This window comes from Urtica dioica, chromosome 5, assembly GCF_054948205.1.
Source record: "Urtica dioica subsp. dioica isolate 48M chromosome 5, U.dioica_male_clone48M_v1_H2, whole genome shotgun sequence".
Taxonomy (NCBI): Eukaryota; Viridiplantae; Streptophyta; class Magnoliopsida; order Rosales; family Urticaceae; genus Urtica; species Urtica dioica.
The window spans coordinates 19,673,950-19,685,096 of NC_142760.1; the positions used below are offsets into that span (position 1 = coordinate 19,673,950).

Consider the following 11,147-nt stretch of genomic DNA (forward strand, 5'->3'; position numbering starts at 1 on the left):
TTCGGCTATCGGCCCCATCATCTACCAAAATGTTGTCGCTGGTTTTCGGACAACTATTTAGGAATCAAAGACAGTTAGACCCAAGGCCGGACCAAGTGGTCTCGTCTTGACTCGAGCGTGTCGGGCTTGGTATCCCAAGCCGTCCCCTAGCTGTAGGTGGTGTCTATCTCGTCCAAGCACCTTAAAAGCAAGCAGAAAGGTGTGAACTACAAAGGGGAAACAGAGGGGTTGCCTCTGTTTACCTCTCTGACGCTCAACATTAGTAGGATTGAGGTGGATAGTAGAGGGTTTAGGTGTTTAGAGGTCGAAACTTGAGAGAAACGAGCGAGGTACGAGTTCGGCAGCATTTCAGTACTCAAATTCCTATTACCTGGATCAGAGGAGGGACCCCGGCATTTATAGGCGACCAAGGGGCGCTTTGGGCATCCCCTTGGCCGAAGGCCGGCCCTGGGTCGGCCATGGAGGCGAAGGCCGGCCCTGGGCCGGCCATGGAGGCGAAGGCCGGCCCTGGGTCGGCCATGGAGGCAAAGGCCTGCTCTGGGCCGGCCACTGGCCGGGCGCCGGCTCTGGGCTGGCCATTGGCCGGGCGCCGGCCCTGGGCCGGCCAGTGGCCGGGAGGTTGCCGACCGGGAGTCAACCGATCGGGCCTTGGCCGGCCGGGAGAAGGTCTCTGGCCGGCCAGTCGAGAGTCGTTGCGACGGTTCCACCTATCGTGGCGCTTTTTGACTCTTTTGCCCCTGTCGGTCGTTGACGGGCCGACAACATCCATTTTTAGAAAACAAGAGTGAGATCTGAAATATCATAGTCAGATCTAGTGATATTAAATAGAGTGTAGTCCATACATTATTCTTGTTCGTCCGGAGATTACGTTTCGGAAGACTAAGGTATCATCGATGCATAAAGAAGGAGATCCCAAGAGTTTCAGAGACATCCCAAATATCCCAATTCAGAAAGCTTAAGGAGAAACCTGCAAGTTTTCTAATAACTCGTCTCTTTATAATGGTTCATTAACTTATATCTCTCATGGTTAAATTAATTAAATAAAACTAGAACTTGTTAAATAACCATTAAATTGATTAGCTTAAGATGGCGTAATTAATTATCTTTTCTGCACGGTTATTATTTTTGGGTGCATAATCACTAACAGAATGTTCTACAACAGATAGGATATCCGTTGTAATAGGTTCTCGCCGCTGCGACGAAGGATTTTCGCCGTGGCGAGGTTCATTAAATGTCACTAAACCCATAACGCTCAAAATTATCCATTGTAGAAAGATTTCGCCGCGACGAGAAACAGAGGTCGCTGCGGCGAGGATTCTACAACGGATAGTCTAACCGTTGTGGGAGATCTGAAAGATTGTGAAATTTTACAACACTTATTGTAAGTGTTGTAGAAACACTAAGCTTCTTCAACGCTTAGTCATAAGCGTTGTAGAAGCACCAATTTTCTACACCACTTATTCTAAGTGTTGTATAATTTTTAGTTTCTACAACACTTAACCGCAAGAGTTGTAGAATATGGGTTGTAGAATCCAACATTTGTACTAATGTACGGGGGTTGCCGCAAACTCGGTAAAAAATGATGATGATGACATTACGACCTTCTTCTGAAAATGTATGTGAGCCGTTACTAGCAAATTTCTCAATTCCCTTATGGATGTGCCACACATGATCGTATAATTTGAAGCCTCTCTTGTATTTAAGATCCTTTACTAATAACATCTTCGCTCGAATAAACTATTATATATTGTTAAGAGAAGAATGTTAACAACCTAGAAAGTACAAAAAAAAAATTAGTGAGTACATATTATCCATAAAAATATATACTTACAAAGTCTTGGTCTAACTTTGTCGAATCCATTTTAGCGATATTATGTTTCAATTCTTGCCTCTATATATATATATATATATATATATATATTTGGAAATCCCTATAATTGAGTTTTAGAAATATAAAGATAGGTATGACAGAAATGCATATCTTTTTTAACGTAGTATGAAGAACTGCGACTTGAAGACATGTTTAAAGAATAAGTTTGTGAGGAAATGAGTTGAGGAGTAAGTCTTATTTATATAATGAGTTGGTGAAGAAAAAATGTGACAATACAATACAACAACTAGATTTTAGATCTAGAATATTTTTTTAATAGAAAAATTGGATAAGAACTTAATTTGAAGCAAAATGGATTAGAATTAAGAACCATAGTAAACGACATCATTGGATGAAGCATTTAATATCGATTTTTGCAGTCACTTTTTACCTTCATTAATTATTACACAAAAAATCTCATAAATATAAACCAATAAAAAAATGCCCACAAGACATGTTGTGAATAGACATAAATATCTGATTTATAAGTAAATAAAAATAATAGACATAAATAGAGATCCGATTACTTCATATTATTCATCTGCATAAATTCAATTGATCGATGCAATTTTAAAGAGAAACTCCCCTTTTAAATTTTAATCATCCATAATTTATGTTTAGAAAAAATTATTCATGATTAAATATAGGGACAATTAGGTCAGTAGCCCAATAGTTCACTTCATTATAAAAATTAATTAAAGTTTCATTTTATTAAGAAAATAGTCCACCATGCCGAAGTTAATTATATTAACTGTTCAATTTATTAACTTAACTGTTCAATTTATTAAATTAACTGAATAATTAATTTAATTAATTTCGGCCTGCTGAACTATTTACCTAATAAAATGAAACTTTGGCTAGATCTTAAAAAAAAAAGTATAGAATTGGCTAATTGCAACAAATACTTGTTAAATATAATTGTAAAGATCAAATTCATATAGTAGAAGAAAGAAAAAAATATTAAGAGTATCCCTCGTATTTAATCAAAATGCGAAATTTATACTTTCAATTTTCAGAAATATTATTTATATCTCTTTAGTTTAATATAAATAACATATATCTCCCTTACAAATATGTTATATTACAAATACCACCTTTTTCGTTTATTAAAAAAAAATATTCGAACTCCCCAAAATACCGTTAATGAAATTTGAAATACGAAAAATGTGTTTATTTTTGCCAAATATTTGTTTGAATATCGATCAGTTTCCTATATTTTTTTCTCGATTTTCTCTACGATAAGCAGTTCGGTTTACCCTCAAAATTAAAGTCTCGGTACGATAACGGTAATGATAGGGCGAACGTTGGTTGAGAAGAGGAATTATTACGATTCTTTTTCATATCATATATATATCATTACCTCTACATATATGCACGCATAACCTTCAACATAGTTGCTTGATGTAATTATATGCCTATTTCATGTCTTTTTCTTTCTTCATCAAATTTTCACCGCCTCTACTTTGGCTTCTAACTCATTTTTTCCTTCTTCCACGCAAAATAAACCAGAAAAGAGGAAAAAAAATCGCCCTGACCTTCAGCGTCAAAACGAACACCTCAGAAATGCCAGCGAGACAAGCCCGAGAAGTAGACTCGAGCGCTGATCGAAAAGGAAGAAGAAATTCCCATGCTGAAAGAGACGTTCAAAGAGCTTCAAGAGAGTCTGAATGAAAAGGAGTCGATCGCGAAGCAGCATCGAGCCGCGAACGAGAAGCTCAGGAGTACACGGGTTTCTCGATCTCTCTCTTCCTCTGTTTCTTTCTCGCACCCTTCTATTTTGTGAATATGGGTACAGGGTACTCCTCAACATAGCTAAATTATTTTTGGAGAGCATATCATTGGATTGAATTGGATTGACTTAATTATTCGATATATTAATGTAAATAATCTTGATAGCTGGTCTCTTTGAAATTTGAAGTCTCAATGAATCCAAGTTAATTTTGTTTCATCTGTATTTGCATCTGATTTTGGAGATGATTCATCGAAGTAAAGTTCGCATTTTCCATAGAAATAGTGACCTCTTGGCATATTTTTGATAAAATGTCAAACGTAGATGTTAATATGGAAAAAAAATCAGATTAGCCCCTTGTAAAAAAAATATTTCATATTGTTGTCTAGCTTTGTCCCTAATTGTAAATAACCATTTATTAAATAGCAGAGTTCATATTAAAACAGTACATACTTTTCATTCCTTTGGAGCAATTGTCATCCTCTGAGGATATGAGATAAACCTCATCGTCACTAACTGCGACTTCATTTTGCTGTGATTTTGCCTCATTGGATGATTTCTTACCCTTCTTTCTTTTTTTCTTGGCTTCCTTTGACTCTACATGGCCGAAGAGTAACAGCTCAATGAATCAATGTAGCAATGAATCTCTGAGGATGGATAGAATAAGAACTGCTTGTTGCTGCTATAAATACAAAATTTTCGAAGACATATGATACATATAGTTAAAAAAAAAAAAACAGAATCATACCTTTCATTCTTTTCAAACCATCATCGTTTTCTGAAGAGGCATGAGAACCCTCGTTCTTCGAAGCTGCTTCTCCTAGGGACTTCTTGTTTTTCTTGGAAGAACGACGATCTCTTTCTTCTTTCCGTGCTTTCTTTGACCCATCTGCAAAATGAGAAGATATTGTTTAAATAACAAGATTCACATAACCAAAAAAAATATATATCAGCAGCAATAAACAAGCGTTCTAGCTACTATCTGGTGTATATAAACTACTTTACAGCCCTATGTATACTCAGCCTCTTCAATCTCTTCAACTTTTCGGAAATAATTTCTTAATCATCCCTTTGGATCAGGGTTTTTTTGGTTTTTTATCCCCGGAAATGGCTTTTCTCAACCTATGATATTAATATTCCCATGGATCGGACTCTAAAACCCAAGTCTTGAACTTTTCAAGCCCAATATCAATATAAAATGTCCCTTTTTTTTAAAACACAATTTACAATCATGGTAAAAAAGGGCCTCTAAATTAAAATACATGATTATTAATATACATGTAGGGCTTGATTATTAATCACACGCAGTCTTTTTTTCATGGAAGTCTAACTTTGTTGAGTAAACAAAGGCAACAGTGGTTGACGTTGTGTTTTTATATATTAGTCCAAGTATCAGTTCTGAACTTATATTCTTATCAGTTTTTATATATAAGTCCAAGTATCAGTTCTGAACTTATATTCTTATCACAGAAATTTGCGTATTCTCTTATATTCTTATCACATAAATTTGCGTATTCTCGATGCCACTGTTGCACTAAACTTGAAAGATATTATAATCTTCTAATGGTAACTATTTTCATCAATTTTGTCAATCCTAACTTATGATTTTTATAGTCCTTTGTAGTTGCGATATACAAAGCTTGTTGATTATTGCAATACGATGGAACTGGAAAATCACATAACCAAAGAGCTCGTCGACAACATCAATACCGACAACAACGAGGAAATCTAACTGAACAAGATAAGGAAATGCAAAAAGAACGGAAACGGAAATCTACTGCTGTAGAAAGATCCAACTTGCACACATTTGAAATAAGTATTATTTAAAAGTAAAACAGAGATAAAGAGATGTGCGGAATTGATATTTTCTCATTAGCATCAGACGTGTATTTATACACATTACAAGGAAAGGGAAATAAACAAATAAGGAAACCTAATCCTACTATACAAGGAAACAAATAATCAGCTGTTGACAACTAAGGACAGCTAAGAAAAACGTGTATAGCTAAGGGAATTAATCCCACACACTAATCAGCTCTAACTAACAAGGAAAAAAATAAAGCCCATCTAACAATCAACCTAATGGGCCTTTTAACAATGTTACACGTTAATTAGACTATTCTGGAGAGTATACACGGAATTAACATAATACTTTAACACTCCCCCTCAAGTTGGTGCAAAGATATCTATCATGCCCAACTTGCTTAAAAAGTCTTCAAACTTTGTCTTGTAAAGCCCTTTGGTGAGAACATCTGCTAGCTGCTCTGATGTTGGAACGAATGGCATGCAAATTTCCCCCCTTTCTAGCTTCTCTTTGATAAAGTGACGATCTATCTCCACGTGCTTTGTCCGGTCATGTTGAACCGGATTGTTGGCGATGCTGATGGCAGACTTGTTATCACAAAACAGCTTCATGGGAGCTGTGAACTTAACCCGGAGCTCATTTAAGATGCCTCGGATCCAAATGATCTCACAAATACCTTGCGCCATAGCTCGGAACTCTGCCTCTGCACTACTTCGAGACACAACAGCTTGCTTCTTACTTCTCCAAGTCACAAGATTACCCCAAACAAAGGTACAATAGGCTGAGGTTGATCGCCGGTCATCTGAACACCCGGCATAGTCAGCATTTGTGAACACTTCAATCTGCCTCCCATCATCCTTCTTGAATAAAACTCCTTTTCCCGGACTTCCTTTGAGGTAGTGTAGAATGCGATACACAGCCTCTAAATGATTCTTGGATGGATTGTGCATGTGTTGACTTACAAGGCTCACTGCAAATGCAATGTCTGGCCGTGTGTGAGCCAAGTAAATCAATTTCCCAACCAGCCTTTGATACCTTTTCTTGTCTGCCGGATCCTCATCATCATTTGTCGTTGTGAACTTATGATTTGGATCAATTGGAGTAGAGGTAGGTCTGCAGCCGAGTAGACCTGTTTCCTTGAGTAGATCGAGCACGTACTTTCGTTGTGAGATTGCAATCCCCTTTGAGGACCTGGCCACTTCCATGCCTAGAAAGTATTTGAGACTTCCTAGGTCTTTCACTTCAAATTGCTGAGCTAGGAATCTTGTCAACTTGCTGAGTTCAGCCTCATCATCACCTGTCATCACAATGTCATCCACATAAACAATCAATATGGCGAGTTTACCATTTAGAGAATGTTTGTAGAACATGGTATGATCACTGTGGGCTTGCGTGTATTGCTGATCCTTCATCGCCTTAGTAAATCTGCCAAACCAAGCTCGTGGAGATTGCTTGAGTCCATACAGTGCCTTCTTAAGAAAGCACACTTTCCCATTGGCCGTGTGATCAAATCCCGGAGGTGGCTACATAAAGACTTCTTCCTCTAGTTCTCCGTTGAGGAAGGCATTCTTGACGTCAAATTGTCGTAGTGGTCAGTCAAGATTCACGGCAAGAGAGAGTAGGACTCTGACGGTGTTTAGCTTGGCAACCGGAGCAAAGGTCTCCTCGTAATCCAGCCCATAGGTTTGAGTGAACCCACGAGCAACCAGCCTTGCTTTGTACCTGTCAATTTCTCCCTCGGCATTATACTTGATAGTAAATATCTATTTGCAATCAACTGTTCTTTTTCCTGCAGGCAACACAGTCAGTTCCCAAGTCTCATTCTTTTTTAAAGCTCTCATTTCCTCTAAAACAGCCTCTTTCCACTTAGGAATACTTAGAGCTTCATAAATAGAACTAGGTATCTCATCAATCAACAAATTTGTGGTAAAGGCTCTAAAGGCAGGAGACACATTTTTATATGAGACATAATTAGATAAGGGGTACATGGGAAACTTCTCGGCTTGTCTAGTGGTGCAATTTCTGGTTCCTTTTCTAAGGGCAATTGGCTCATCTAGAATTTCAAGTGTACCTATACTCTCGGCTGACTCATCAAGAATGGGTGAATTTGAGATGAAAGGAGAAGAATTACCTTGATCCGTGTTTGGTTCTGATGATGACAGTGCTGGAGTCTCAACTTCACTTTCTGATTGCACTCTTGAGTTAACACGGAAATCAGATATTGGTTCCTCATTTGAATCAGTTCCATTTTCATTATATGATGACATTTCATTTTGATCATTTGGAGCATTTGGGACATTTTGAACACGGCTAGAAATATTAGGCAGATCCAAAATAGGCAGAGAATGATTTAAATCCCAAAAACACTCTTCAATATTATTCTCCCCCTGAAGAGGGATTTTGTCAAAAAAAGGTTGGTTTTCAAAAAATGTGACATCCATACTTACAAAGAATTTACCCGAGCTAGGGTCATAACATTTAAAACCTTTTTGAGTTGGTGAAAAACCAAGAAAAATGCATTTAATTGCTCTAGGATCCAATTTTCCTCTAGCATGATCATGAACGTGTACAAAGGCAGTACACCCAAAGATTTTAGGATTTAGATGTGTGAAACATTTGTTCTCCGGAAAAAAAAAATTTAAGTGTAGAAATGGGAGTTTTATAGCTAAGGATTTTGCTTGGCATTCTATTAATTAGATATGTAGCAATTAACAAAGTTTCTCCCTAAAAACGTTTGGGAACATTCATAGAAAACATTATAGCTCGAGTAACTTCAAGTAGATGTCTATTTTTCCTTTCGGCAACTCCATTTTGTTGAGGTGTATAAACACAAGAACTCTGATGGATTATGCCTTTTTCATTTAAAAACTCACCAAGGATTTTGTTAAAATATTCTCTACCATTATCAGTTCGCAAAATCTGAATACGGCTATCAAATTGAGTTTCAACCATTTTGTAAAAAATTTTGAAAGTGTTTTCAGCCTCAGATTTATCCTTTAAAAGGTATATCCACGTGTTTCTAGTGTGATCATCAATAAAGGTAATGAACCAGCGAGTGTTGGTTAAAGATTTTACACGAGATGGCCCCCAAATATCACTATGAATTAAAGCAAAAGGTATAGAAGGTGTATATTTCAAAGTAGGAAAATGAGACCTTTTATGTTTTGCCAATTGACAGATTTCACATTGCAAAAAATTAATATTCTTATTATGAAACATAGAGGGAAACAAATGCTTTAAATAACCAAAACTTGGATGTCCCAAACGAAAATGCCACAACATAATGTCATCAGATACGGAAAATAAACTAGAACAAAGAGGTTTCTGAATTTGTTTACTCAAGGTGGTCTCGGATGTGAAGTAGTAGAGCCCTCCATTTTCTTCAGCACTGCCAATCATCTTCCCCGAACTTAGATCCTGAAAATCACAACCAGAAGGAATAAAAATGAGTTTGCATTGTGAATCAGTTGTCAATTTATGAACGGATAAGAGGTTATAGGCAAGTTTAGGAACATGGAGAACATTAGAAAGAGTAATGGATGGTGATAAAATAATTGAACCTTTCCCAGCGATGGCTGAAAGAGATCCATCTGCAATTTTCACTTTTTCATGACCAAAACAAGGATAATATGTATGGAAAAGATTTGATGAGTCAGTCATGTGGTTTGTAGCACCAGAATCTAAATTCCAAGGATTGGAGTTTTCTAAGGTTGTTTTAAGGGCTGCTACATGAACACCTTTTTTAGCTAAGGTTGATGTTGATTGATGAGAGGACCACATCTTAAGCATTTGCTCTAAATCTCCTTTAGTGAAAGAAGACTGATCTTGAGTTGATGAAGAGGCTCTAGGGCTGCTTGGCTGAGACTTGGGTGCCGTGGACTGAGAGGCTTGAAAGGCACCCTTGTTGTTGTTGTTGAAGGGCTGTGGAAGATTATCAGGTTTGCCGTGAAGCTTCCAGCACTTTGCTTTGATGTGCCCTATCTTTTTGCAGTACTCACAAAGTTGGAGCATTGTTGTTGTAGCGGCCAGAGGAATTTCTTGGGTTTCGGTTGTTGTTGTTGTTATTGTTGTTGTTGTAATTAGGCTTGGAAGACTCCATTGCACTCGTTTCTGAATGTGTTGGTGCAGCCTCATTCTTTCCGGATCCCAGCATGACTTGGCGACGAGTTTCCTCTCTCCGGACTTCCGAAAAAACCTCCCGGGTGCTTGGGAGAGGGTCTCGGCCAAGAATCCTTCCTCTGACTTCATCAAGATCTGCATTCAAGCCAACCAAAAATTTAAAAACTCTTCCTTTCTCCACGAGCTTCTGGTACAAGGCGGTGTCCTTTGGGCAGCTCCACTCGTGGTTGCAATAAAGGTCTTCCTCTTGCCAAAGCATCTTCAGGTCGGTGTAGTACTTTGTCACTGACTTCTCGCCTTGTCTAGCCTTGCTCAATTGAGTTTCTATCTCAAAGAGTGTGCCAGCGTTGCCAAGATCAGAGTACGTCTCTCTAACCGCCGTCCAGATGTCACTTGCTGTAGGAAGAAAAAGATACGTCCTCCCTAGACCTGCATCCATAGAATTAATGAGCCATGACATAATCATGGAATTTTCAGCCTCCCAAACGCCATATTTGGCTGCATCTTCCTTCACGTCTGGTTTGGTTGTGATTCCAGACAAATAGCCAAATTTGCCTCTCCCTTGAACGAAGAGTTTGACTGATTGAGACCACTCCATGAAATTACTCCCATTCAATTTATGGGAAGTGATGGAATGAGAAGAATTGTCAGCTGAGATAATAGGATTAATCCCAGGTTGAGAAGAAGAAGAATTTCCAGTAAAAATGGTATTATTGGACTCGGCCATGGTGTATGATCACGAGTACCTATATGTGTTTTAGGGTTTTGTGTAGCTCTGATACCATAAAAGTAAAACAGAGATAAAGAGATGTGCGGAATTGATATTTTCTCATTAGCATCAGACGTGTATTTATACACATTACAAGGAAAGGGAAATAAACAAATAAGGAAACCTAATCCTACTATACAAGGAAACAAATAATCAGCTGTTGACAACTAAGGACAGCTAAGAAAAACGTGTACAGCTAAGGGAATTAATCCCACACACTAATCAGCTCTAACTAACAAGGAAAAAAATAAAGCCCATCTAACAATCAACCTAATGGGTCTTTTAACAATGTTACACGTTAATTAGACTATTCTGGAGAGTATACACGGAATTAACATAATACTTTAACATTATTCTATAAACACATCTTTATAATTAAAGAATTTTCTCAATCAAGTATCGTGTTCGCCCCTATTTCTGTCTTTATAAGTGAGTCATCAAATTCTAGGAGCCGACAGAGAAGCGTACGCCAATTCGGAAGAAGTACAAAATTGAACACTATTGACCAAATGAACTCACCTACAACATGTGGCTATTGTAAGGCCAATAAGTTTTCACACGAAAGCAGAACATTTTGTTGCTCTGATGGAACAATATCTCTACTTTCAAATGAAATACCTTTTCAATTATATGAATTATATACTTCCATGTTTTATGAATCACTAGAATTTCAAAAGTATATAAGCACATACAATAATAGCTTTGGGTTTACTTCATTTGGAGCTAAATTCGATAAAGATTTGTGCAGAAAAAATAAAGGTGTGTACATTTTTCGTTTACGTGAACAGATTTATCATTATATGAATGACCTTTTGCCATCGGATCAGTCTCCAGCAAATCTACAACTATATTTTTA

The 11,147-nt window shown here is 37.5% G+C and overlaps 1 protein-coding gene across 1 annotated transcript; it reads right to left on the minus strand.

The window, feature by feature from the left end:
• Positions 1-9,397: 9,397 nt before the first annotated feature.
• Positions 9,398-10,249, minus strand: LOC149397586 (uncharacterized). Its single transcript, XM_089614274.1, has one exon. It carries the CDS (start codon positions 10,247-10,249, stop codon positions 9,398-9,400), a length of 852 nt encoding a protein of 283 aa, XP_089470400.1.
• Between the last annotated feature and the right edge of the window lie 898 nt (positions 10,250-11,147).

Bases quoted from the DNA above. Each gene is read 5' to 3' on its own strand.
- LOC149397586 (XM_089614274.1), bottom strand. From the start codon at position 10,249: ATGGCCGAGTCCAATAATACCATTTTTACTGGAAATTCTTCTTCTTCT.